At 52.5% G+C, this 27,148-nt stretch overlaps 3 protein-coding genes across 4 annotated transcripts; 2 read left to right on the top strand and 1 right to left on the bottom strand.

Annotated features, from left to right (window-relative positions):
* Positions 1–78: 78 nt before the first annotated feature.
* Phpt1 (phosphohistidine phosphatase 1) lies at positions 79–1,749 on the top strand. Of its 2 annotated transcripts, none has more exons than XM_052181848.1 (3): positions 79–324; positions 617–810; positions 1,493–1,749. In XM_052181848.1, exons 1-3 carry the CDS (start codon positions 168–170, stop codon positions 1,583–1,585), a joined length of 444 nt encoding a protein of 147 aa, XP_052037808.1. In that variant the 5' UTR covers positions 79–167; the 3' UTR covers positions 1,586–1,749. The 2 variants fall into 2 exon arrangements, with proteins under 2 accessions (XP_052037808.1, XP_052037809.1); XM_052181849.1 differs by having other exon boundaries at positions 83–324; positions 686–810.
* A 2,010-nt stretch (positions 1,750–3,759) lies between these two features.
* Positions 3,760–11,901, top strand: Mamdc4 (MAM domain containing 4). Its single transcript, XM_052181850.1, has 28 exons — positions 3,760–3,948; positions 4,852–4,974; positions 5,043–5,216; positions 5,300–5,425; positions 5,601–5,731; positions 5,815–5,899; positions 6,006–6,131; positions 6,340–6,477; positions 6,561–6,649; positions 6,749–6,922; positions 7,156–7,240; positions 7,329–7,517; positions 7,624–7,716; positions 7,815–7,982; positions 8,081–8,202; positions 8,285–8,645; positions 8,722–8,856; positions 8,960–9,093; positions 9,165–9,384; positions 9,474–9,611; positions 9,685–9,803; positions 9,876–9,966; positions 10,072–10,218; positions 10,331–10,465; positions 10,562–10,689; positions 10,767–10,875; positions 11,317–11,492; positions 11,634–11,901. Exons 1-28 carry the CDS (start codon positions 3,903–3,905, stop codon positions 11,673–11,675), a joined length of 3,804 nt encoding a protein of 1,267 aa, XP_052037810.1. The 5' UTR covers positions 3,760–3,902; the 3' UTR covers positions 11,676–11,901.
* A 968-nt stretch (positions 11,902–12,869) lies between these two features.
* On the bottom strand, positions 12,870–17,521 carry Edf1 (endothelial differentiation related factor 1). The gene is made up of 5 exons (XM_052181847.1): positions 17,340–17,521; positions 14,687–14,738; positions 14,210–14,370; positions 13,858–13,951; positions 12,870–13,101 (listed from the first exon to the last, which is right to left on the bottom strand). The coding sequence occupies exons 1-5, from the start codon at positions 17,415–17,417 to the stop codon at positions 13,040–13,042; spliced, it is 447 nt and encodes a 148-aa protein (XP_052037807.1). The 5' UTR covers positions 17,418–17,521; the 3' UTR covers positions 12,870–13,039.
* Between the last annotated feature and the right edge of the window lie 9,627 nt (positions 17,522–27,148).

Below are 27,148 nucleotides of genomic sequence, written 5' to 3'. Positions count from 1 at the left end.
CAGTCCGTGCCTCAGGTTGGAGGTACAACTGGCTGAGGCTCTGGGCCTCAGGAAGCATTCCTTCGCGCGATTGGCCGCGGCTGCCAAAGGGCCCGCCTCCCTACGCATAGGCCTCGGTCGGGTTGGGTAAGGGGCTGTGGTGCCGGAGACCTAACGCTTTGGGGAACATGGCGGCGGACCTCGGTCAGATTCCTGATGTGGACATTGATTCGGATGGCGTCTTCAAGTACGTGCTGATTCGAGTCCACTTAGCAGAGCCTTCCGGGGATCCGGCAAGGGAGTGCAAGGAAATCGTGCGTGGCTACAAATGGGCTGAGTACCACGGTGAGGGCGGGGCTTCTGCGCCCTTGGGGGCGGGGCCTTAGCCGAGCAGTTGCGGGTGGCGGGATTGTGACTGCTTATAAATATATCATGACTTGTACTAACACATAGCCAGGCTGACCTAAAACGTCGGGGTTTGGGAAGAAAGGAGTGCCATGACCGGGACCATTTTAATCCCATCTCTCACTTCGAAAGTGTCTTCTTCCTCCCGTTCATCTTTGTGCCAGCGGGGGAAGGGCTCATCTCCACTGGGAAAAAGACCACCAAGAGCTGGAGCTTCTGACCCCATATCCAGCCCTAGAGCTCAGTGTGGGGCCAACAAGGGCGACTAGGGCATATCCTGAGGCCACTCTCCCCACCCCAGCGGACATCTATGACAAAGTGTCGGGCGAGCTGCAAAAGAATGGCTATGACTGCGAGTGCCTAGGCGGAGGGCGCATCTCCCATCAGAGCCAGGACAGGAAGATACACGTGTATGGCTACTCTATGGTGAGCTCCAGTCCCAGGTCACAGCCAGACTGCAAAGCTCACCTTTGTGAGCCTGGCCCCCACCCCCAGCCCCCGCCGTTCTGGCCACCTCTGGGACTCTGAAAGTTGGAGCTCCAGAACCCTTACTGAAGGCTGTGTGGATTTTCCTTTGCCCACATTTCCCAAATGATACCAGGGTGCTTAGACGCTGACTGCCGGGCTGGAGAGATGGCTCAGCGGTTAAGAGCACTGACTGCTCTTCTGAAGGCCCTGAGTTCAATTCCCCCGCAACCATATGGTGGCTCATAACCATATGTAATGAGATCTGATACCCTCTGGTGGGGTGTCTAAAGACAACTACAGTGTACTTACATATAATAAAGAAATACATCTTTTAAAAAAACAAAAGCTGACTGCCTTGGGCTCCCTCCCCTCCTTGCTCCAGGTCTGTATCCTGGCTCTTTAGGGGCCCTTGGAGCAGTCAGTGCTGGGGTCAAATTCACAGCCCTGACTGTCCGTCCTGTCTCATAACATCCACCATGGATCCTCAGGCATCGCCTGCAGAACCCTTCAGTCCTCATTGAGTTCCCAGTGTGGTTAGGATGGTAGGATTGGCTTACTCTCCCCGGGGCCGCTATGCTGTGGCTTCTGGGTAAACTCCCAAAGCACAAAACTAGCATATTGGTGGTCATCCTCTCTCTAGGGTTATGGCCGTGCCCAGCATTCTGTTTCAACGGAGAAGATCAAAGCCAAGTATCCGGATTATGAGGTCACGTGGGCTGACGATGGCTACTGAAGCTCTGCACCCCAGCTGCACCCTAGGACTCTGCTCCTGCTGTGCTTTCTCCTGAGGGGCTGTCCTGTCCTTTCCTTTTGTACCTTAGGCAACATACCGCCTGCCAGACCTTGGAGGCCAAACCAGTCTGGTCCATAGGAATTAAAAGTATTGATATGCCAGTGTCCCTGACTTGTGTCTTGTCACTCTACCTTTGGATTGCCACCGGATATACCTACTCAGCTTCAGGGGCCCTGGGGACTGCTGGTGCGTACTCAGCCCCTTAGGTTCAGATAAGGGCCCTGCATTGCTGCCATTTATGGCTTGATTGCTCTTCCATGAAGCTGCTGCTATCCCAAGGACATCTGGGAGGAGGCCCCACAAGGCCTTGCACAAGAAGTCAGTTCCTGTCACACACAAGTGCCCCCTTTCTGTAGTTCATCCAGGAGTGCCAGCAGGAAGGGCCTTAGCAGCCACTGTCCCTCCAGCTGACAGGCACACCTTTCCTCTGTTCTCAGGCCAACCCTTTTATACCTGAGTGACCACAGAAAGCAGTCATGAATGTCTCATTCCTTGGGGCTTTAACTTAGATGGTTCTCAGTCCCCGAACCATTCAGTCTCCCTAAGTCTCTGTAGCAACCCCGCTTCACTGTACAGGACAGTGGGGCAGCACCAGTTTAACCCCTACTCTAAGAAGTCTCATTACCATGTGCCATTATAGTGAGGCCTAGGGAAAGCCAGGGCTGGGGCTCCCTCTCCAGACTTGAGCCACCCTGTCAGCTCTGAAGGCAAACAGACACTACTGAGGTACCCTGTATAGGCTAGAGGACCAGAGCTAAGGCGAGACAAGCCCCAAGGTCTCACTACAATAAGTCACAGGCAGAGCCTAGCTTCATGTGACAAGATCTTCAAAACTCTGACACTCCTCTTGCCTCAGTTGTGAGTATTCATGGGAGAATGAGTTTGTGGGCTCGTGGTGGTGGCGCACGCCTTTAATCCCAGCACTTGGGAGGCAGAGGCAGGTGGATTTCTGAGTTTGAGGCCAGCCTGGTCTACAGACTGAGTTCCAGGACAGCCAGGGCTACACAGAGAAACCCTGTTTCGAAAAAAACCAAAAAAAAAAAAAAAAAAAAAGATTTTTTTTTCCAATCACAGACTACGCAGCCCATGACCTCTCAACACAGTTTTTGTTTTGTTTCTGGTTTTATTTTTACGATTTATTTATTTTATGCATATGAGTACACTATAGCTGTCTACAGACATCAGATCCCATTACAGATGGTTGTGAGGCACCATGTGGTCGCTGGGAGTTAAACTCAGGACCTCTGGAAGAGCAGTCAGCATTGTTAACTGCTGAGCCATCTCTCCAGCCCCTTGTTTTTGTTGTTTTGAGACAGGGTTTCTCTGTGTCCAGACTAGGCTGGCCTCAGACTCACAGAACTCAACCTGCCTATACTTCCCGAGTGCTGGGATAAAAGGTGTGCACCACCACACCTGGCCACTCAGGGCAGTTTTTAAAAGATGAATAGGAAACTAAAGATGGAGCTCAGCTTGTTAGAGCTTGACTAAGAACAGGAAATCCCCATATTCAGCTTAGAGCACCACATAAACTAAGCGTGGCGGTGTACACCTATGATCCCGGCACTCGGGAGGTAGAAGCAGAAGGCTCAGAAGTTATCCCTAGTTACACAGCAAGTTCAGGCCAGCCTGGTCTAAGTGAGACGCTGTGTCAGTACACACACACGTACACACACACACACACACACATCAGAACAGTTGACAGTGGCACAGCTTCAGTCATAGGTGGTGTGTAAGAGAAGACACCACACCCTGATGTGGGACTTGTCCTGGTCCACAGAGGTAGGCTGCTGATACTGTCCTTGTCCTGATCTGGACCCCTCAGCACAGAGCAGAGGAAGCTTGTGAACATAAGCTGGAAGGCCATGTGTGGCCACTGGCACTGCCCTGATATCCTTGGCTGAAGGCCCCAGGAGAGAATCTGAGCCTTGCAAGTGCGGTCCCCAGGCTTCCCACATTCCAATAGAAACTTTCGGTGGAAAGGGCAGGGCAGGAGGGCTGGGTAGACACAAGATGGCCAAGAACTGACCTTTGGTCAGAAAGTCAAGTAGAGGCCCCCTTCTAGGGACACTTTTACAGCTGGATGCTTAGCCTGTCATCATCGGATGGGACCCGGCCAAGGGGCTACAAGTATAAAGGAGCGGAGGCCGTCCCAGTGAGCGCTAAGTCAGCCTGTGAGGCCACGGTGGACTGCTAACTGAGAAAGGTCTCCTCTAGACTGCACAGCCTCCCTTCCACTGGGACATCCTGTAGCCTGGCCATGTGCCTGCCTAGCCACCTCCTTTCAACCTGGGTCCTACTTATGGGTGAGTAAACTGTTGCCTGATGCTAGTGGGTGTGATGGGGACATTCAGGACAAGCCAACAGGGCTGGAGATTGCCAGCCTAAACCTTATCTCCCTGTTCTAGAGGCCACAGGACACCACAGGTGACCATCTCCCTGGCTCTCTGAGCCTTTGCCTGCTGCCCCCATTGTAGAACACGTATCATCTATCCATCAGTGTGTCCTCCTCCACCCCACCTCCTTTTTCTTTTTCTTTTCTTTTTGCAAGGCAGGGTTTCTCCATGTAGTCCTAGCTGTCCCTGAACTAGCTCTGTAGACCAGGCTGGCCTCTAACTTACAAAGAACTGCCTGCCTCTGCAGTGCTGAAATTAAAGCATGTGCCGACATCACCTGGCTCTCTATGTCTGCTTCTAGGGGGAGTGTGAACCCTACTGAGTACCTTCCAGTTCCTAGTCATGTGGGCTCCTTCTTCTAAAGACCCTTTCCCTGTCCCTGGCATGCAGGAGCGCTGTACTGCTAGGAAGGTAGAAGGCATTCTTGTTGACTTTCAGGGTAGATCCCGTGGCAGTTCTTGGTAGAGGTCAGGTTCCTCCCTACATAATCTTATAGGGCTGAACTTCAAAGTCAGTTGACAAGTACCTTGGCCTGCTCAGGTCTGGGGTTTCTCTGGATATAGAATTTATACTGTTCAAAATAGCCAGTCAGGGCTGGCAAGATGGCTCAAAAGGTAAAGGCATTTGCTGCCAAGAGTGATGACATTTATTCAGTTCCTAGGTCCCACATGGTGAAAAAAAAGATTCCCACCTTAGTTGTCCTCTGAGCTTAATGCCTGTTGCATTGCACATATATGTACACAAATACATATACAGAGAGATGTTAAAAATTAATAGGCAATCACCTTGACCTCTGCTCACCTGTCCCCACAGTTACCCTGCCAGCTGCACAGTCCCTAGGCAAGACCCAGGTCCCCAACCACTGCAGAAGCCCCATCGAAGCCGTATGCAACTTTGTGTGTGACTGTGGAGACTGTTCAGACGAGGCTCAGTGTGGTAAGCTGGGCAGGTGGGAGTGTCAGGGAGTGGTAGCATAAAGCCTGACCCCTGACCCCTTCTCCTAGGTTTCCATGGAGCCTCAACTATCCCAAGCACCCCCTTCGCCTGCAGCTTTGAGCAGGACCTCTGTGGCTGGCAGGACATCAGCACTTCAGGCTATCGATGGCTTCGAGACCGGGCAGGAGCAGTGCCGGCTGGGCCTGGGCCTCATTCTGATCATACACATGGCACTGACTTGGGTAAGGCCTAGGGGGTCCACATCTGGGATCTTCCTCCTGTCCTGGTTTCTTGTCTGGTCTCCTAATCTCTCACCCTGGGCCAGGCTGGTATATGGCTGTGGGAACCCACAGTGGGAAGGAGCCATCTACTGCGACTCTGCGCTCTCCTGTCATGCGTGAGGCAGCCCCAACCTGTGGACTGAGGCTCTGGTACCATACTGCCTCTAGAGGTACATGCTCTGGATCCGAGGCCCAAAGCTGAGTAGCTCTGGGAAAGGCTGGGTGAGGGAAAAATAGCTACAGAAACAGGAGAATGCTCCAGGATGAGGGCCAGGGTCCAGCTGACAGACTGGAGGGAGACACCAAGGGGCTGAAGACGCCTCAGGACCACTCAAAACCCTGCAGATGTCGCTGAGCTGCGGCTGGATCTGACCCATGGTGTGGAGACACTGCCTCTATGGCAGGCCTCAGGACCCTGGGGTCCTGGCTGGCAGGAGTTGGCAGTAAACACTGGCCGCATCCAAGGTGACTTCAAAGTAAGCAGGGTGGTCTGCGGGCTGGGCACTGTGGGGGAGGGTCGGGCACTGACCTTGGTCCTAAGGACTGTTCCTCTCTCCAGGTGACGTTTTCTGCCACCCGAAATGCCACACACAGGGGTGCCGTGGCCGTGGATGATGTGGAGTTCCGGGACTGCGGGCTGCCCAGTAAGGCTCTACGTCATCCTGTCCAAATCTGGGAGACACCCTTACTGCCCACCTTCCTGAAGCGAATCCTGGGTCCAAAGAGAATGTTAACTACTTCCCACCCCAGTCCCTCAGGCCAGGTGCCCCCTGGGACACCACCACTGCCAGAACAAGGCTTGTGTGGAGCCCCACCAGCTCTGTGACGGTGAAGACAACTGTGGAGACAGATCTGATGAAGACCCGCTCATCTGCAGTGAGGCTGGGGCCATCTAGGGCCGGGCAGGGTGAGGGATTACAGAATGAGACTGGGAGACCTGGCCTCGGTCTCCAAGTCCTTCATTCTGGGTGGAACAGCCACTGTTTCCCTGGAACCAGGCCCATCTGACTGCAGAAAGTCTGCTCAGTGGCCCTGAGAGCCCCCCAGTGGCCCTGAGAGCCCCCCCCCCACTTTCATTCCTTAGGCCACCATATGGCCACTGACTTTGAGACAGGCCTGGGACCATGGAACCAGTTAGAGGGCTGGACCCGGAACCACAGTACTGGCAGCATGGTGAGCCCTGCCTGGCCCCACCGCGATCACAGCCGGAATAGTGCATACGGTGAGGTTTCCAAGGGACCCCAGCCATGGCCTTTTTCACCCAACTTCTTCCAATGACCCTGGCCCATATTTGGTCTCTCACAGGCTTCTTCCTCATCTCTGTGGCCAAGCCTGGCACTGCTGCTGTTCTCTACAGCCCTGAGTTCCAAGGCTCAGTCTCCTACAACTGCTCGGTGAGATGGGTGTGTCAGAAAATGAGATACACCGAATTGCCCTTGCTGGCTCTCTAGATGCCAGAAACCCCTCACAGCCTGAGGTTTCTCCTGTTCCAGTTCACCTTCTATTACTACCTGCATGGGTCTGAGGCCAGCCACTTCCAGGTGTTCCTGCAGGCACAAGGGCTCAACAGCCCCCAGGCCCCTGTTCTACTGCGAAGCCGCCGTGGAGAGCTGGAGACAGCCTGGGTCAGAGACCGCGTTGACATTCAAAGTGCCCATCCATTTCGGGTGAGGCTAGTCAGGCAATGACCGGGGTCCGGGGGCGGAATCCAGGGAGTGCTAGTGTACACACGTGCCTAGAGCATGCACAGGAGAGCACTGGGATTCTTTATAGTTTGCTCAGTGGGAGAGGTTGAGAGTGCTGGGAAATTTATGAAGCACAGCAGTAAACCGATGGGGAGGACCAGAGAGAGGACAGACAGCACAATCCTGGATATTTCCTGAGCCCTCCCTACCCTCAGATCCTTCTAGTTGCGGAGACTGGTCCAGGAGGCATCGCGGGCCTAGACGACCTTATCCTGTCCAACCACTGCATGCTTGTTCCAGGTGATCTACCTGCTCAAGGCCCTGCCCTGGCTTTCCCAGGAGGAGCAAGGCCATCGTCCCCTCTGACCTGACATCAGTTCTATTCTAGATATGTCCGCCCTGCAGTCATCACTTTCTGGGCCTGTGTCATTAGCCCTCTATCCCCAAACATCCATCGGGCTATCCCAGCCAACCTGTGAGCCAGGGTCTCTCTCCTGTGGTGAGCTGTGTGTGCCCCCAGAGCAGCTGTGTGACTTCCAAGAGCACTGTGCAGAGGGCGAGGATGAACAGAAGTGTGGTGAGACCAGGCACAGCCTGCATGGCTTCCTCGCATTCAGGGAGCCCAGGTGAGCCAGAGAACCCTGGGCTTTGCGGTCTTTCAGAGCAGACTCCTGTTGTTGCAGGCACCACAGACTTTGAGTCGGCTGCCTCTGCCGGGGGCTGGGAGGACATCAGTGTGGGAAAGCTGCAGTGGCATCGGGTTGACGCCCAGGAGGGTAGGGAGCCTGCTGGGAGGGAGGTCGCCAACCGGGATGCTCCTGGTGAGGACGCACTTCCCCACAGGAGCCCCTCCTCAGAGGTCTGTGAATTACAGGCCAGAGCAGTGAGGGGTGCCTTGTTCTTCCCACAGGGCACTTCCTATCTCTGCGGAAGGCCTGGGGGCAGCTGAGGTCTGAGGCCCGGGCTCTCACACCTGCTCTGGGCCCCTCCGGACCTCACTGTGAACTCCACATGGCTTACTATTTTCACAGTCATCCCCAAGGTATGTCCCTGGCCCCAGGCTCAGTCCCCAGGTGCCCCTGCAAGGCAGACAGGATGTCAGGATGACCCACCATCACCCATACGAATTCTCTTGGTCAGGCTTCTTGGCCCTGGTTGTGGTTGAGAATGGCTTCCGGGAGCTGCTGTGGCAGGCTCAAGGCAGCAGCAGGGGCTGGACAGCAGAGAAGATTCTTCTGGGGGCACGGCGCCGGCCATTCCAGGTGAGGCCGGCAGTCCAAGATGGAAACATCTGTCCTGAGCTAGCCCCTCGCTGACAAGTCTTTCTCCCCTATCTGCCTAAAGCTGGAGTTTGTCAGTCTGGTGGACTTGGATGGCCCTGGCCAGCAGGGAGCTGGAGTGGATAATGTGACTCTGAGAGACTGCAACCCCATGGTGACCACAGAGAGTGACCAAGGTTTCTTCTGCCCGTCTCCCATCCCTACCCAGGGGCTACCTACCTACCTAGCCTACCTTGAATCCTGTCTTAGGGCAACTGGGAAGGGGGTGGACAGTAGTGGTGACCCCCATCCCCACGCCCCACCCCCAGAGGTCTCCTGTAACTTTGAGCGGGACTCCTGCAGCTGGCACACAGGCCACCTCACAGATGCCCACTGGCACCGTGTAAAAAGCCATGGCTCTCAGTATGACCACACGACTGGCCAAGGTAGGGGAGTCTCTAAGGCCCGGAAGGGGTCACATTGACAGAGCATTTCTGTAGCTCAGGTTTTCATTCCCTGAAGGCTTTTTCATGTTCTTGGATCCCACGGACCCACCTGCTCGAGGCCAAGGTGCCCTCCTGCTCACAAGACCCCAGGTGCCAGTTGTCTCCGAGGAATGTCTCAGCTTCTGGTACCACCTGTATGGGCCCCAGATTGGTGAGAGCCTCGAGCTGTCAGCGCCTCTGTTGGATTCTGATGCCCACTGCAGCCCAAGGTAGGAGTTGGGGGCTGAGCCCCTCTAAACTTCACTTCTTTGCAGGGACGCTGCGCTTGGCCATGAGGAGGGAGGGGGAAGACACACTACTGTGGTCCCGGTCAGGCACCCATGGCAACCGCTGGCACCAGGCTTGGGTCACTCTTCACCACCAGCCAGAGGCCAGCACCAAGTACCAGGTGAGGGTGAGCCTCGCACGTGGTAGATGGTGTGGGTTGGTCCCCTGCCAATCACCGCTCTCCACCCCCAGCTGCTGTTTGAAGGCCTCCGGGATGGGTACCATGGCTCAATGGCCCTGGATGACTTGGCTGTGAGGCCTGGCCCCTGCTGGGCTCCCAAGAGCTGTTCCTTTGAAGACTCTGACTGTGGCTTCTCCCCAGGGGGCTGGGGGCTGTGGATGCGCCAGAGTAATGCCTCAGGCCTTGCTTCTTGGGGTCCTTGGATAGACCATACTACAGGGACAGTCCAAGGTACTTTGGTCTGGCGCAGGGTGGGAGAGTTGGTTTGCTAGGGGGCTAGCCCAGGCAAGGCAAGCTGATGCTGGTCTCCCTTCCCCAAGGGCACTACATGGTGGTGGACACCAGCCCAAATGGACTGCCCAAGGGCCATGTGGCCTCTCTGACTTCAGAGGAACACCAGCCCCTGTCCCAGCCTGCCTGTCTGACCTTCTGGTACCACATGAGCTTCCGCAATCCAGGTGAGGAACTACAGGGAAGGGAAGGACTGGGAGCTACCAAGGCAGAGAGAATCTAGCGGGCTCTCGTGTCCAGGCACCCTGAGGGTCCACGTGGACGAGAACACAAGGCACCAGGAGCTCAGCATCAGCGCCCACGGAGGATTTGCCTGGCGCCTGGGCAGAGTGGATGTGCGGGCTGAGCAAGCCTGGAAGGTGAGTGTCTGGGTGAAGAGGAGCCAGGTCCTTTTCAAGGGCTGCCTGCTGATCTGTGGCTCTGCACCATAGGTAGTGTTTGAGGCTGTGGCTGCTGGCGTGGAACATTCCTACGTGGCTCTGGATGACATTTCCCTCCAAGATGGGCCCTGTGCTCAACCAGGTGAGCAGCACCTTATCTACACCAAGACAACTCTGCCAGCCACCCAGCCCTGCCCAGTAGTGCTACTCACTGGGGCGGCTATGCTCACCTGCCAATTCCTTACAGGGTCCTGTGACTTTGAATCTGGCCTGTGTGGGTGGAGCCACCAGCCCTGGCCCAGCCTGGGTGGGTACAGCTGGGACTGGAGCAGCGGAGCCACCCCATCCCGCTACCCCCAGCCTTCAGTGGACCATACCCTGGGCACGGAAGCAGGTGCACATTGGCTGAAGGCGGGCATGGGCTGGTACCACCTCACAAAACTGGGCAGTGCTCATTCAACTCCCTCAAGTTAGAGATACAGATACATCTCACCCTCTCATTCCAGGCCATTTTGCTTTCTTTGAAACCAGCGTGCTAGGTCCTGGGGGCCAGGCAGCCTGGCTGCGCAGTGAGCCACTGCCAGCAACTACAGTCTCCTGCCTCCACTTCTGGTACTACATGGGCTTTCCGGAGCATTTCTGTGAGTGGCCGGGCCCTGGGTGTAGGGGAGCAGGGGCTCAAGTTAGGCACAAAGGCATCTTCTAAAAGTCTGACCTGCCCTGGTCCCTGCTCTCAGACAAGGGTGAGTTGAGAGTGCTCCTGAGCAGTGCCCAAGGGCAGCTGGCTGTGTGGTACCAGGGCGGGCACTTGCGGGACCAGTGGCTTCAAGTCCAGATCGAAGTGTCCAATTCTGAGGAGTTCCAGGTGAGGTCCCAGGTGAGCTGTCCCCCCTTCCCTCTCGTCTGTACCTCCAGATATTCAGATTGTTCCTTCTCTGTCAGATTGTGTTTGAAGCCACTCTGGGTGGCCAGCCGGCTCTGGGGCCCATTGCCCTTGATGACGTGGAGTACTTAGCTGGACAACACTGCAAGCAGCCGACACCTAGCCAGGGTAAGCACTGGACTGCAGGATGGCCTGACTGGCCCTGAGCCTGCCAGGCTTAGGTTGGTGGTCCAGATAGCTGTCGGTGCGCAGTGCCCTGCTCGGGAAGCCAGCTGAACAGACGGTTCTGTATTCTCCCCGCTGTGCCTTGTGGGCTGAACACAGGGGTTGTATCAGCTTTTACTGTCTCCTCCCGGGAAAGAACTATCCTGAAGGGACTGCCAGGTTAAGCCAGAGACCACAGTGCATGTGGCGGTCACTGGCTACCATCATGCCCAGGGGAACAGGTCTGCGCATTGTGCATACAATCAGCAAGGATCCTGGAGCCAGCCAGCATGGAGGGGCCAGGGGGCCCCAGGCTCAGTCCTTGACAGTAATCCTGGGAACAGAACCTGACACAAGGACTGGGAGCTATGTGGAGGAGGGTTCAGATGCCCTCTTTGCCCTCAGGTGAAATGGCAGCATCGGTGTCCGTGCTGGTTGCCGTTGGAGGGGTCCTCCTCTTTTTCATGTTCCTGGTGCTCCTGGGCCTTGGGGGTTGGCACTGGCTGCAGAAGGAGCACTGCCCTGGCCAGAGGAGTACAGATACAACAGCCTCTGGCTTTGACAATATCCTCTTCAATGCGGTAGGAAGCCCCAAATGTGGACATGTGCCCCCGTGTTAATGAGGGGAAAGCAATTAGCGGGCCAGGACTCAGGAAGAGACACCCTGCCCCACCCTCCCGGGTGCCTTTCAACAGCAGCTGTCCAATATTCCTTCTTCCTAGGATCAAGTTACCCTCCCAGAATCAATCGCCAGCAACCCATAGAGCACCCCAGACAAGGCCTGGCCTGACACCGCAACTCTCGCAGCATCTAAACCTCACAGGCACCTGACTGTCTGCATGTGGACCTGGATACAGGGACTGAGTCATGGTTATCTTCGCCAGCTCTTCCTCTATCTGGTGTCTGCTCTCTGGTGTGATCCAGAAGGGTAGAGGGGGTCCTTGTATCATAAATAAATGCTCTACACAGTGGGCCAGATATTCAGGCTGCACTCCATACATGTATTCTGTACCTGGCATGGTATATTGTAACTAGCCTATAGGGCCCTAAGAACCCAACATCCCTGCCAGCAAGGAACGGCCTCTGCGTCTAACTTACCAGGCAGTTCTGTAGCCAGTGAGGATAAAGCTAGCCCACAAATACGGGGTCTTGGGAGTATAAAAGCAACTAGATATGGGACATTGAAACTGGTCTGCTAAGGAGAAATGTTAGCAGCCCAGATAGAGGCCGGAACAACCCTAGGGCTGCAGATGGTAAAACTGAGGTCACTGGCTATGCCCATTCCCCTTCAGAACAGGGCACCAGAAGGCCAGCTGCACTTCAGCCTTTGGACTAAAGATTTAAGAACAGATCTTGTGCTGCCACACCCAATCAGGGGCCTAGTGAAGTGAGAGTGACACATCTGTCCCACAAATGGTTCCTTCCACATGATGCCTCACTGAGGACTGGGAGTCCTGTGGGCTGTCCTCAGGGAGAGTGGACAACCAGATGCTCCCTTCCTATCCCACGGGAACCTGTCCTCACCAAGGATACCATGTGTTTCAAGTGAGGCTCTTGCCTGTCTAAAACTCAGCTGCATGGGAGGAGGCGGTAGGGCATGGCCAGGCGCCACCCTGCATCTTCAGGGATGACACGGCTGACTGAGGCCCATGTCTCTGAGCAGACAGGGAAATAACTTTCAAACTCCTAGGTCCCTCTAGGGTATGTATCATAAAGCAAGCTCACCTGCACCCTCCACAGCTGTGCTCATCAGTGAGGAGAAGACTAAAGAGTGCTACGTACTACTTCTCCCCAGCAAAACACGGCCTCAGATGGGACAGGAGACAAAGTCTTGAGTCCATGCGTGCCTCCTCCCAGGCCTGAACTCCCCTCTGCAGCCAGCTGTCCATTGGACAGAAGGTACAGGTCCACGCCCCTGCCGAGAGTCAGAAGGCAGGGAGGAAAAATCCAGGAGGCTATCACTTTGCAAGGTTTTGCTTTGTTTGACAGCAGTTATGGGTTGAGGGGGCACACAGGCCTGACCCCCGTGTTCCGTTTGACCATGTGAGGAGACCCACGGCAGTGCTGGTGGTCCCGGGGGACCAGCCAGAAGAGCTCAGCCGGAACCACTGGCTTCGAGGCTCTGTGTTCACTTCGCCTTCGGCCCCTTCTCGATAGGCTTCCCGATGTCCTTCCCCCGGAGCTTGAGGCCTGAAACGAGCCAGCCAGATGCTGACCACCCTGCCGCTGCCGCTGCCTGCGCCCGCCCAACCTCCCTGCTCTGCTCGAGCTTTGCAGCAGCACTGTCCACTCCTCACAGGGCCTCCACACACACACAGAAGGCTGCTCTCACATCTGACATCAGAGTGTGGGCTGAGGGCCAGGCCAGGCTAGGCGGCTCATACCAGCAATCCCAGAGCTCAGGAGACTGAGGTAGGAAGACTGATGTGAGTCTGAAGCCAGCCTGAGCTACAGTGAGTCTCTATATAAAAATAAAATCTAAGCCAGACGTGGTGGCACACGCCTTTAATCCCAGCACTTAGGAGACAGAGGCAGGCGGATCTCCATGAGCTCAAGACCAGTCTGTCTACACAGTGAGTTCCAGGACAGTCAAAAAATAAGTAAATAAATAACAACAACAATAATAATCAATCTAGAAGGATGAAAAGACACATGTTGTGTTTTCTTGCCCCAGAAGAACTGGAACACGGCATTAGACCTCCACGGAAGGGCACGGAGGAGTCAGTAAGCACGTGCCCCCAGGCACCCTGAGAGCGGTGAGCCCCGGCTGGATGCTAGCCACAGGAGAGCCTGAGGCACCGTTTCCTCAGGGTCCTGGCGTCCCACCAACCCTCAAACCCTTAGGAGGGTGGCATGGCCGCACAAGGATGAGGGCCTGCCATCAGCCCTTACCACCCCTCACAGAAGGGCAATGCCTTGCCCAAACCTGCCGGGGAAGACACTCACCGATGGCTCTCTCAATTTTGCCCAAAACCTGGTTATTCGGAATGGCCCGTCCACTTTCATAGTCTGCGATGACTTGCGGCTTCTCATTGATTTTCTGAAGGAAAGATGCACCTTAGCCATACTAACTCAGTGAGGTGTGCTGCAGAAGCCAGGGAGGCGCCCACAGGCAGCCACCTTTGGGGTTTCTGGTAGCCCCACACAGACAGGTCTTGTGCAAGAGAGAGCTTCTCTGACCAGAGGATTTGGGGAGTGCTAGGGTAAGGTCCCAAAGCTACCATGCAGTGAGCCCACCTTCCCTATGCTGTCTAGGCGCCTGCCACCTGTGCCCGCACCACAGCTGCCAAAGCCTCACCGTGGCCAGGTCCTTCTGTGTCAGGCCTTTGCTCTGCCGGCCCCGCTGGATCACTTTGCCCACCTCCAGGGTCACCCTGTCGTGATGCAGCTCCTCCGTCTCCCGGTCTAGCTTGGCTGTGTTTTTAGTGATGGAATGCTGCTTGTTCTGGCCAGCAGCCCCTGGAAGCAACGGGAGTGGAACAGAGCAATGATGGTTTGCAGTCAGCACAGGAGAAAGATTTCAAATGGAAACCAGACTGACAGGCCAGGGCCAGTGGACTTCCCAGACTGCAGAGCCCTGAATGTGAATCTTCCCACAGTGGTAGGAAGAGGTAACAGTTCTCACTGGCCTCACCCACCCAGAGCTGTGCCCACAAGAATACTTCCTGCAGTGCAGTCTCTGCTCCTGACAGGCCCCCAGGGTACCAGACCATACCATCAGACAAGCAATTCCACAGCACACCCTTGCTTTGCAAGTGGAAACTTGAGTACCTACATTTCTTGGATGTCTCCACATCTTCTCCTCGTCGCTGAGCTGCTAAGATGGCCTAGAAAACCAGAAAGTGGTTTTCAATCAAAATGCGCTTTGGGAGAGCATGGAACACAATTTAAGCAGCTGTTTACCAAGCATTTGGTGCTAACTATTCTACAAGACTGCCACACAATGCCAGGGAAAACCCCCCAAACTCACCACAAGAGTGTGCCCTGCCCAGCTTTGGTTTTAGTTTCCATGTTTTTGGTTGACCCATGGTCAACTTTAGTTTAGACACACACCTGGGAATTTCCAGGTAATAAGCAATTCATAATTTTAAAATTTGTGTATTTTCTGAAAAGCGTGATAGAATCTCATTCGGTGCCTACCCTCTCACCTGAGACATACATCGTGCCTCTGTCCAGTAGTGTCCTGCAGTGTGTGCTGCCTGCCTCTTACTCATCTACCTGACAACCTTTTTGGTTCCCAAATAACAGTCAAGGCACCACAACAGACTTCATGTTCAAGAAATCATGATGGAGGAGCCTGATGCTACCTAACAGCAGCTTGCTGATTTGCGTTTTCAGAATATCATTGAGATAATGTATTTCTTGACACCATCCCTAAAAGAAGGGTGTGTAGAGGACCCCTGGGAACGCCTAGGACATTATACTGTTATAGTTATAGCTGTTCTTTTCTTTCTTTCTTTTTATTTATTTATTTTTTTGGTTCCCCACCCCCACCCCCAGACAGGGTTTCTCTGTATAGCCCTGGCTGTCCTGAAACTCACTCTGTAGACCAGGCTGGCCTCGAACTCAGAAATCCGCCCGCCTCTGTCTCCCAGAGTGTTGGGATTACAGGCGTGCGCCACCACTGCCTGGCTATAGCTGTTCTTTTCAACCATTACTTATGACTGGCTTACATATGAGTATTTATATGCATATATGTCTATGTACCATATGCATACAGCATCCACAGAGCCAGCAGAGGGTGTTGGGGTCCACTAGACCTGGAGTTACTGGCAGGTGAGAACTGCCAAGTTGATATTGGTATCTGACCTTGAGTCTGCAAGAATAGTAAGCATTCTTCACCACAGAGCCATCTCTCCAATCCTCATTACTATTTCTTTTTTTTTGGGGGGGGGGGTTGGATTTGGTTTTTTTCGAGACAGGGTTTCTCTGTATAGCCCTGGCTGTCCTGGAACTCACTCTGAAGACCAGACTGGCCTCGAACTCAGAAATCCACCTGCCTCTGCCCGACTCTTATTACTATTTCTTACTGTGCCTGATTTATAAACTTCTCCATGGGTATATATGAGTAGGAAAACACATACTATATACAGGATCCAGCACAACTCACAATTTCAGGCATCCACTGAGCAGCCTCAGCATGTGTCCCCAAAGAAATAGAGGTACATTGTACACAAATATCTAGATAATGTGCACTTGAACTACTGTTAAAAGAACCAATGTGAGCCGGGCGGTTGGTGGTGCACGCCTTTAATCCTAGCACTTGGGAGGCAGAGGCAGGCGGATTTCTGAGTTCAAGGCCAGCCTGGTCTACAGAGTGAGTTCCAGGACAGCTAGGGCTACATAAAGAAACCCTGCCTCGAAAAAACCAAAAAATAAAAAAAATAAAAAATAAAAAAAAGAACCAACTCACTTCTACACTCAGACAGGCGTGAGCTTGGTATGGTGCATAGGACTGTGATCCTAACCCTCAGAAGGCTCAGATTCAAGCCTTCTTAGTACTAGATACACAAGACTCAAGATTCTATATCAGCACCCACCACACACACACACACACACACACACACAGTGCAAGCTATCAGGTTCTTTATTGGAAATAGAGCTAGTTCTCTTCCAAACTCCGCTACTGGCAGAGGTCGCCAGGGTAGCATTCAACTCCTTTCTGCTTTGTCCTAATGAGAGATGACACACTCCACAGAACCCTGTAGTCTCCCTGGAAGCAGGACTACTAACAATGATGCCTGGGCCACAGTCACTGAGTATTAACATACTGCTTCAGAAAAGTAGCTTGTGAGTCAGTCTCTTTGTAATACGTTCAGACTTTCTACACACTTAAGGATGATTCCAAGTTCTCCTGAAAAGGATTGTGGATTTGGCTTTGACTATAGCTAATAGGCCCATCTGGTCAGTATCACTCAGGTAACCACAGCATCCAGGGCTCAGGGAAGCAGAGTACACCTATAGAGGGGACATCAGGCCATAAGAGACCACCAATGCCTCAGACAGCACTCTTGATGGGCTGACATCGCCTGGGTGGGCATCGGTGATGCCAGCACAGGCGGATACCGGGTACCTTCAGCAGGAATATCCTGGTTCCCAAGTTTCCTGCGCCTAATGCCCACGCTGCCCACCGCACATTTAGTGACCAGCCAGGTTCTCAACCTTACTCCATCCAGGCCCGTCCCAGTCCAGAGCCCAGGCCACATTCCCATCCCCCTGCCCCGACCTTTGGCCCAGCCTCGCCCAGGTCAGCTGCCCTCTACCCCAGTCTTTTCCCGTACTCCGTCCCCACCTGTTGCCCTCCAAGGTCCCCACCCTCGAACGATCCGTTCGGGTCCCCACCCACTGCCGGATTCCCTGGCTCGGCCCAGCGACCGGAGCGCGCCGTGCGGCCCTGAAGCTTCCCGCCGGCCCCGCTGGCTGAGCACCTGCTTAGACTTGGCCTGTGCGGCCGTGGGGCCCTTCTTGCGCAGCACCGTCACGGTGTCCCAGTCACTCTCGGCCATGGCGCGGCGGGGGCGGCGGTCCGTCCGGCGGCTCTGGCAGCTGCTCGAGACCCGGCGCGGCGACGCGACGTCCCTTCGTCGCCTCCCCGCTTCCGGCGCCAGAGCCGTGGTCCCGCCCCTAGCTCCCATTGGCCGTTGGTTCCAGGAGCCGGCACTTCCCGAGCTCTGCGGCCAATCCGCGCCCAGCTAGTCTTGGGACCCGCGGGGGCTGCCCGCGGGCGGCGCGTGGAGGGCGACGCCTGATCGCCGTCACCGTTCCAGTCCTCTGTCGGTGTAGCTGCGCAGGGCGGAGCGCCAGGTGTAGGGATCGAAGGGAGCGGAGAGTGAGGGACCCTAAAGGAGAGAAGAGCGGAGGGGACCTGGAGAGCAGACGGGGGGGATCTGGGAAGAGAGGATCACGAGAAAAAAAAAAAGGACAGGAGAGAGAACCTTAGTAAAAAGAGTGGGGACCCGAAAGGGAGCTGGGGCGAAGAGGGAGCACAGGGATCGGTGAGGAGAGTGGGGCACCGAGAGAGGGGCGCTGGAGACCTATGCACAGCCATGCTATCACAGGTGGGATCCTACTGATCCCAGCCGGTCTCCACCACCTTACTTCTGGAGAACCTGGGCCAGCACGCCCCACACCAGTGGGCACACACCTGTCTTCCCGGCCACGCCTTGCGGGGGGGGGGGGGCTCTCAAGACAGAATCCAGGTTCTGCTGTGATTGTAGCTTGGCCCTATACCAGCAGTTTGAAGTTCTGTTCCTTTGGAGGTGCGCTCGGGGAGAGAAACAGCAGTTGGCAAATTTTGTGGGGCCAGAAGCATGTGCACCATAGATGGCTTCTTTGGAATACATAGAAACAAAATTATTTTAAAAATAAAACAACTCAGCGGGGAGGCGGAGGCACACGCCCTTAATCCCAGTATTGGGGAGGCAGAGGCAGAAGATTCTTTGGGTACGAGGTCAACCTAGTCTACCAAAGGAGCTCCGGGACAGCCAAGGCTACAAAGAGAAACCTTGTCTCAAAAACAAACAAAAACACCTCATAAATATAAAAATAAACAACTAAAAAAAAAAAAAAAGGAGCCTGGAGAGATGACTCAGCTGAGCACGGACTGCTCTTCCTGAGGTCCCAGCAACCACATGGTGGCTCACAACCATTTGTATTGGGATCCTATTCCTTCTGATGAGTCTGAAGACAACTACAGTGTGCTCATATACATTAAATAAATAAATAACTTTTGCAACACCAGTATTTGCCAGGTGGAGATATGGGGGATCAGAAGTTCAAGGTTATCTGTAGCTACAAAGCAAGTTTGAGGCCAGCCAGGACTACAGGAAACCCTGCTTGGGGTTTAATTATAGGGGCGTAAGTGGTTAAGAACATCTGCTGCTCATGCAGAGGACCTGAGAACAGGTGGTAACTCCTACTCCAGGGGTATTGATGCCCTCTTCTGGCCTCTGAGGGCACTAGGCACACTGTACAGACTTGTGAAGGCAAAATGCCCATACACATAAAACAAGATGGAACACACAGACACACACACACACACACACACACACGGTGGTGGTTTCTTTCTTTCTTTTTTTTTTTTTTTGGATTTGATTTTTTTTTGAAACAGGGTTTCTCTGTGTAGCCCTGGTTGTCCTGGAACTCACTCTGTAGACCAGGCTGGCCTTGAACTCAGAAATCCACCTGCCTCTGCCTCCCAGAGTGCTGGGATTACAGGCGTGTGCCACCACCGCCCGGCTCAGAATTACATTTTTTTTCTCCTGATGTGCATTTGCCATCAATTCAATTTGGGGAGGAATGGTGTGTGTGGAAGTTAAAGGACAAATTTTAGATTTTTTGTTTCTCTGTAGCAATGTTTTGCTACCAGATGCATGCCTGTGGAGACCAGAAGGAGGCATCAGATCACCTGGAAGTAGAAGGTTCTAAGAGGCTGGTCATGGAGGCACACGCCTTTAATCCCAGCACTCAGGAGGCAGAGGTAGGTGGATTTCTGAGTTTGAGGCCAGCCTGGTCTACAGAGTGAGTTCCAGGACAGCCAGGGCTACACAGAGAAACCCTGTCTTGAAAAACAAAAAAAAAAAAAAAAAAGTGATAATATAAAATGTTATATTTATATGTTTATATAGATTATATGCATATAAATATATATTCAATACATAATATATATGTATAAATAATATAACATATATTTATAATTTATATTTATATCAATGATAAATGTATATTTATATATTTTATAAATATAAAACTTATGAAGCCATATAAACTGTGTACCTCTCTCTGTGTTGTTTAACCCCCAACCCCCTCTCTGCTTTTGCTTGTTGTCTTCAGCTGTGCTCTCTAACTGCTTCTTACGAGTTTGCAGAATTATTTCCTAAGAAGATAACTCAGGCATTTTCCAAGAGTTCGCCCAGGTTTCTCCACCTTGAGAACGTTCAAGACATCTCACTGATGAGCTCACTGGTAATAGACGCTACAGGGTTGGTCCTTGAAACAAGAATTCTGATAAATACAATTCCATCCATGAACGGTAAAGGATCTTTTGGCTGCTCCGTGTTTTGGGGGCAGGGTCACATGTAGCTCAGTCTGGCCTGGAACTCAGGTCCTCCTTTCTTAGCTTCCCAAGTGCTGGCAATGCAGGTGAGTGTCTGGCTGGTGCAGTGTTTCTTTTCTTTTAAATGTTGTAGTTATTTTGTGTGTGCATTCCTGTATGAGTTCTCTTCGGCCATGTGGGTCCTGGAGCTAGAGCTCAGGCCATCAGGCTGGGCAGTGAGTGCTTTAGCCTTCAGAATGCCTCGCCAGCCTACTCAGGTGGGCGTGGAGGAGGGACCAATTCTTTTTAAGTTTTGTACCTTGGATGATTGGCTGGAAAAGAAAGACTCCCTGTGAGTTCTGCATCTTTTGAAAATGTCTCTGCAAAGTGGTATCCTGAAGTGTGACACCAATACCCCCATCATCCCAGTGGGGACAAAGCTTGATCTAAGGGATAATAAGGACACAGCTGAGAAGCTAAAGGAGAAGAAACTGACTCCCATCCCCCATCCTCAGGAGCTAGCCATGACAAGAGATCTGTGCTGTCAAATGCCTGGAGTGTTCATCACTCACACAATGAGGCCTCAAGCCGTGTTGGATGAACTATTCTAGGGGTTCTCTGTCCACAAATACCTGTTGTTGTAAATGTCCGAGCCCCTCGATCTTGGTCCTGTCCTTGGACCTTTGTGCATATGCCATGCTCCAAAACATCGAAGCCTTTGTATTTGATGCCAAGTTTTCGTTACAGATTAATTTTTTTATAAAGCCATTTTTGAACTAATGAACTAGTCAATAATTTTAAGTTTCTGTTTTAAATGTAAGAATTCCAATTTACAGTCTATTAAAATTCAGCTGTAAAATGAAAACAAACAAACAAAACAACAACAAAGGAAAAGACTCAGTGCTGCTGACCTTTTTTCTCCTTCGCTTCCAGGTGACATAAGAATCCAAGCACTGTGAGGCATCCTTAGAAAATATCCCTGACTACAAACCACCTTAACCCATCCCTCTTCATTGTGGACCATAAATACAATAGTCATTCCAAATGGCTTCACCCCACGAAATGAAATGCGAAAGGTGCCCAGGTTAGTTGATTCTGTAGGTTTTCATGTGGTGTCCTCAACCTCTCCGACTGGAGGGATCAGTGTGTAGAGGACGGAGGCAGAGAGAACTGGGTGACAGAACAGCAGTCAGCAGAAGGAGCCTCTCTGGGACACAATAGAAACCCAGGGCCATGGAAACTCCCAGGAATCGGAGGGTGACCCTTGCTACCACCCCTAGCAACGGGGAATATGGACCTGAAATGGCCATGTCTTCTAATGACAGGACTTCTGATGGAGGGATGGGATCACCGACCCAGCCACAAAACCTTCCACCCACAATTTTTCCTGCTACCAAGAGGTGCAGATATAGAGAGGGAGCAGAAATTGAGGGTATGGCCAACAGGTGACCCATGCCACGAGGGATAGTCCACCCTAACTCTATTTATTAGTGACGCTCTGCTATACTTGCAGACAGGAGCCTAGCATAACTGTCCTCTGAGGCTTCACCCAGCAGCTGACGGAGACAAATGCGGGGAGCCACAGCCAGACATTAGGCAGAGTTCATGGAATCCTGCGGAATAGGAAGGTCTGCATCCTGATCCACAGACAGCAAGGAAAGACTGTGTGCCGCACTGGGGATAGCTTGAGCATTTATGAGGTCTCCAAGTCCACCTACACACTAACATACTTCCTCCAACAAGGTCACACCTCCTAATAGTGCCACTCTCTATAGGACAAGCATTCAAACAAACGAGTCTATGGGGACCATACCTATTCAAACCATCATACCAAAGAAACAAAACCAACAAAACAAAACAAAAAACACCCAAAAACCTGAAAAGAGAAACCAGACTATACTGTTATTTCAAAACTCAGTTACGTGCTGGGCAGTGGTTGGCACAGGCCTTTTTTTTATTTTTTTTAAGATTTATTTATTTATTATATGTATGTACACTGTAGCTGTCTTCAGACACACCAGAAGAGGGCATCAGATCTCATTAAGGATGGTTGTAAGCCACCATGGGCTTGCTGGGATTTGAACTCAGGACCTTCTGAACAGCAGTCAGTGCTCTTAACCGCTGAGCCACCTCTCCAGCCCCTGGCACACAGGCCTTTAATCCCAGCACTCAGGAATCAGAGACAGGTGAATCTCTTGTGAGTTTGAGGCCATCCTGGTCTACAGATTGAGTTTCAGGACCAGCAAAGGTACACAAAGAAACACTATTTGGAAAAACCAAAACCAAACCAAAGCAAAAATACTGGTCTGTTGGGTTTAAATTCCACTCTTATTTTGCTTCCCGTGTGTCTCAAGCTCCCGAGCTGGCCTGCCTCCTGAGTTCTGGGGTTCCATGCATACACTGCCATGCCTGGGGGAGTGGGTGTTTAACCCACCCACCTGGAGCCCCGGCCAGATGCAGAATGTGCCGTGGGAAGGAGAGGCAGGCTGGAGAAAGGAATGGCCATAGTGAGGGTCGTGCTAGCCGAGAGTTTGTCAGGCTGGCCTAACATCTAAGGAAGCAGAAGACTGTCCCAGGGCCAGGGCCAGAGGCCCCATTTGGGCCTGTTCTTTGGCCCAGGGCATAAGGGCTAGGAGGGTGTTAGTGCACTGGGAACTTTTTCTGGGAGGCACACAGAGGTGCCTACTCTCCCCTGTAAGGCACCAACAACAGCCGAAAGCACAAGGCTTCTGAAGTCCAGCCTGGCAGACCAATGAGTCTATTGGGTATTTACAAAGCATGGGTGAGTGGTTACTTAGAGGAGCGAATCCCAAAACATCTGTAAGAGTCTCACCCCAGCACAGATAGATGTTGACTTCCTTGTGCCTGTAAAGACAGAGTCTCCCTTTCAGCGAACCTTCCACATTATATACTCTAGCAATTCCTGAGAACAAAGACTGACTATCCATCTGGGACAGAACTGCACACATCTGGCAAGGGGTGCAGGAAGGAGGGGCTGAGATCGCAGGCCCTTTCTTCTTTGAGGGTGTACTTTGAGGATCACCTGTAAAGAGTCACAACCACTTCTGATGCTGGTATAAAGGCTGATATGCTTTGAGGTTCCTTTGGAAATCAGTCTGGCGGTTTCTCAGAAAACTGGGCATGACACTTCCTGAGGACCCGGTTATACCACTCCTGGGCATATATCCAGAGGATTCTTCAGCATGCAATAAGGACACATGCTCCACTATGTTCATAGCGCCCTATTTGTAGTAGCCAGAAGCTGGAAAGAACCTAGGTGTCCTTCAACGGAGGAATGGATACAAAAAATGTGGTATATTTACACAATGGAGCCATTAGAAACAATGAATTCATGAAATTCTTAGACAAATGGATGGAGCTGGAGAACATCATACTAAGTGAGGTAACCCAATCTCAAAAGATCTATCATGGTATGCACTCACTGATAAGTGGATATTAGCCTAGAAACTTTGAATACACAAGACATAATCCATAAATTAAATGATGTCCAAAAAGAATGGAGGAGTGGCCCCTGGTTCTGGAAAGACTCAGTGCAATAGTATAGGGGAATTCCAGAACAGGGAAGTGGGAAGGGGTAGATGGAGGAACAGGGGGAGGGAAGAGGGCTTATGGGACTTGCGGGGAGTGGGGACCCAGAAAAGGGGAAATCATTTGAATTGTAAATAAAAAATATATCAATAAAGAAAAGAAAAGAAAAAATAGGGGTTCCTATGGAGAATGTGGTATGGAGGGGCAGGGAAACCCAGCTGCCACAGGTAGACAGGAGACCCTGGGACCTCTTATGTATTGAGATTATAGCTGTGAGTCACCACAGGCATCCCAGACGTGTGGCTGAATGGCCTTGGGCAGGTGACTCTAGTTGCTAGGTCTGAGTGTGCGGAGAACTGGTGCAGGTGTGTGGGTCACTGTGAGCTTGCCCTGCCCTGTGGCATCCGGGAAGTCACCTATCCGATGCCAAGATCCTGCCCACAGCCAGTCCAGTGCTCCCACTCCACTTTCCTCTCTGGCCAGCAGGTGGCATAGTTGCTGTTTTCTGTGGGAGGCTAGGAAGAACTATGCTCCCTTTACCCATCATCTGACAGTCAGCCAGATTGAAGGCTGAAACTGGGCCCTGGACCACATGTGCCACAGTTCATAAATGCTCCCATTACATCTTGTACAAATGGTGGGTTTATGGTTGGGAGAACTCAGGGTCGCCAGGAAAGACAGTGGCTTCAACCTGAGGCTCTAAGACCTGAAGAAGGTGCAAGGCAAACACTGAGAGTGGTAGTACTTGTTGCTAAGGTTTTGAGGCCATGGTGGGCCTCTTCTGTAGAGCCTTTATCTCTGCCTGGGGTTGGTGGCATGTGTGCTGAAGATGGTTGAGGTGACATTTTTTTTTTTAATTTGGTTTTTTTGAGACAGGGTTTCTCTGTGTAGCCCTGGCTGTCCTGGAACTCACTCTGTAGACCAGGCTGGCCTCGAACTCAGAAATCCGCCTGCCTCTGCCTCCCCAGAGTGCTGGGATTACAGGCGTGCATCACTACCGCCAGGCCCAAGGTGACATATTAAAGCAGGTTGGAACCTCAATTGCTGCTAGACCTTGCTGGAGTCGGCTGTGATGACCAGACAGGACAAGTGTGTGACATAACACGTATGTGGAGGTCAGAGCACAACCTTGGGTGCTATACTGGCTGGTTTGTGTGTCAACCTGACACAGGCTATAGTTATCACAGAGAAAGGAGCTTCAGTTGGGGAAGTGCCTCCATGAGATCCAGCTGTGGGGCATTTTCTCAATTAGTGATCAAGAAGGTAGGGCTCCTTGTGGGTGGTACCATCTCTGGGCTGGTAGCCTTGGGTTCTATAAGAAAGAAAGCTGAGCAAGCCAGGGGAAGCAAGCCAGTAAGAAACATCCCTCCATGGTTTCTGCATCAGCTCCTGTATCCTGACCTTCTTGAGTTCCAGTCCTAACTTCCTTTGGTGATGAACAGCAATTGGAAGTGTAAGCTGACTAAACCCTTTCCTCCCAAACTTGCTTTTTGGTCATGATGTTGTGCAGGAATAGACACCCTGACTAAGACAGGTGTCTTTCCTCCCCTTACACCTTGAGGCAGGGTCTCTTGTTTGACACTGCTAACTTAGGCTGGGCTAGCTGGTTTGTAAGCATCAAGTAATTCTCATCTCTGACGTCTATCTTGCACAAGCATGCTGGGACTACAGAGGTGAGCAGCTGGCATTACTCGGGTCCTGAGGATCTGAACTCAGTCCTCCCACCTGCACTAAGCCATATGGAACTCATCATTTACCCTGCATTTCTGTGCCCCCACGGAGACTACCCCATTCCTGCTGTCAGGAGGACACTGGTCTAAAAGTACTCACTATGAAGGGAACATCACTGCCTAATGAACCCCTAGAATGGCCCCCAAGGAACTATCCAGAAAGGCCCTCAAGTCTTCTGCATTCCCTAGGCAGCTGCATGAATACAGGTGACTTGTAGCTTAACACTGGCACAGGCCTTTCTGGAAAGCTATAGTCAGCTGACGGCAGAGTAAGTGTGCAAACTGTGTACTTTCAGAAGCAAACATGGGGCTGGCCTTTAGATGCTCAAGGAAAAGAAACACAAGAATAACTCTTGAAGTGAGTGGACACAGCACCTCTGGAAGCACCGACACCAGAGAGCATCCTCTGTGTGGGGTACTGTGAGGGACCATGTCAGCCTTTCTGTCTCCTGTCCCTTGTACAAACTAGGATCTATCCCAAAAGGCAGACTGTCTCAAATGAGATGAGGGATTCTAAAAGGACAGCTCAGCCTGGAGGTCCAAGTGAGTGATCAGAACCAGGTGCCCTAGTGCACAAGTCACACCCAAGAGGCAAGAACAACGGCACAGAGAAAGACAGCAGGGAACCATGTTGCCCAGAGGGCCACTGTTTGCTTTGAGAAGCCAACAGGCACAGTTGGGGGGCACTTGAAGCTGACTCCTCAGAACCAGTGGGAAGCTGCCTAGTGTCCTAGCCTTGGTCAAGTCAGGGCAGCGTTGCTCTACAGTCAAGTCCTCAGGCCCCTCAGCTCACAACACTGTGACCCGTGACAGCAGCTTTCTCTTCAGTACCCTGGCACCTGGGTACGGCCACATGCCTTCAGGCCCTGCTGTCAGTTCCTGGCTGATCCCAGTTCTTAGGGAGTGACCAGGTGCTGTGTGGGTCCTCCTGAGTCTGCCCAAGGGAAGAGACACCCCAACCTCTGCCTGGCCCTCAGTGGCTGTCCTGCTGAGTTACTTTTGCTTTCTCTTTAGCAAGAAGAACCCCATGTGGGAATCCCCTGAGTTGTCCAACAATCGCAGTGACTCATCCATTTTCCAGTCAGTGAGTGAGGTGAGTCCCCAGGATGTCACCCAATTCTGTACTGGTGGGTGGGGCAGTGAGAGCCCCTCCCATCTCTTGACCGGGTGTAATTCTGTGCTCACTTTGCAGACCAGCCCCTCTCTTCCCCTCTGCCAAAGAGTGCACATAAAATCTCCAAGTAGAAAAGTCTAAAGTGACATCTTTGTGGCAACAGGTATTGCACTGGAGGCATGTGGCTGTGCCCAGGTTAAGGTTGCTATGGTAACGACAGTCTTTGGCTCTGTTGCCTTTAAGGGCTGTGGGCACCATTGCCAATGAAATCTTTGGTGGATGTGGGTGAGAGGAGGTCTGGAGGATGGAGCACACCTGCATTTTGCCCTCAGGAAGCAGATGCTCTGCAGTGAATGGACTTACTTTCAGGCTAGGCTGATAGCGCCTCAGGTTCCTCAGACCCCGCAGACCCCTCAGGAAACACCTCCTCCCACCGGTAGAGAAGGTTCTGCAGGTGTGGACTCACTAGTGTGAATAAGCCCACGGCTGCTTGGAGGCAAAGGTTCCAGGAAGCTACTTGCCTGAGCTTCAGCAGAAGAGGACAACTTTGCTGTCCTCTTGGTGGAATTCCTGATTCAGTTAGGGGAATTCCAACTCCTACCAGAGCAAGGCTGTGCAGTCAGTGTGGTTGGATCAGCAGCGCCCGCTGTAAGCAGCTTTGTCCCGGAAGTTTTCATAGCTGTAGGATCTTACTTGGCCTCCCTCAGCTTCCAGAATCCTTGTACTCTTCATTAAACCGCTACCAGAATTATCAGGCATCCCTAACAAGCCCTGCTCAGTCACTTGTCCTCAATAAGCCAATCAGAGGGG

The sequence above is a fragment of the Apodemus sylvaticus genome, chromosome 5, assembly GCF_947179515.1.
Source record: "Apodemus sylvaticus chromosome 5, mApoSyl1.1, whole genome shotgun sequence".
NCBI classification, from domain to species: domain Eukaryota; kingdom Metazoa; phylum Chordata; class Mammalia; order Rodentia; family Muridae; genus Apodemus; species Apodemus sylvaticus.
This window is presented reverse-complemented; position numbering and strand designations above follow the sequence as displayed.

Coding starts and splice junctions, on each gene's coding strand:
- Phpt1 (XM_052181848.1), top strand. CDS start 168: ATGGCGGCGGACCTCGGTCAGATTCCTGATGTGGACATTGATTCGGAT. Junction 325..616: donor CAAATGGGCTGAGTACCACG/GTGAGGGCGGGG, acceptor CCCCATATCCAG/CCCTAGAGCTCAGTGTGGGG. Junction 811..1,492: donor ACGTGTATGGCTACTCTATG/GTGAGCTCCAGT, acceptor TCCTCTCTCTAG/GGTTATGGCCGTGCCCAGCA.
- Mamdc4 (XM_052181850.1), top strand. CDS start 3,903: ATGTGCCTGCCTAGCCACCTCCTTTCAACCTGGGTCCTACTTATGG. Junction 5,426..5,600: donor GTACCATACTGCCTCTAGAG/GTACATGCTCTG, acceptor AAAACCCTGCAG/ATGTCGCTGAGCTGCGGCTG. Junction 9,804..9,875: donor GGGCTGAGCAAGCCTGGAAG/GTGAGTGTCTGG, acceptor TCTGCACCATAG/GTAGTGTTTGAGGCTGTGGC.
- Edf1 (XM_052181847.1), bottom strand. CDS start 17,417: ATGGCCGAGAGTGACTGGGACACCGTGACGGTGCTGCGCAAGAAGGGC. Junction 14,739..17,339: donor CACAGGCCAAGTCTAAGCAG/GTGCTCAGCCAG, acceptor CTGGTTTTCTAG/GCCATCTTAGCAGCTCAGCG. Junction 13,952..14,209: donor CACAGAAGGACCTGGCCACG/GTGAGGCTTTGG, acceptor TCTTTCCTTCAG/AAAATCAATGAGAAGCCGCA.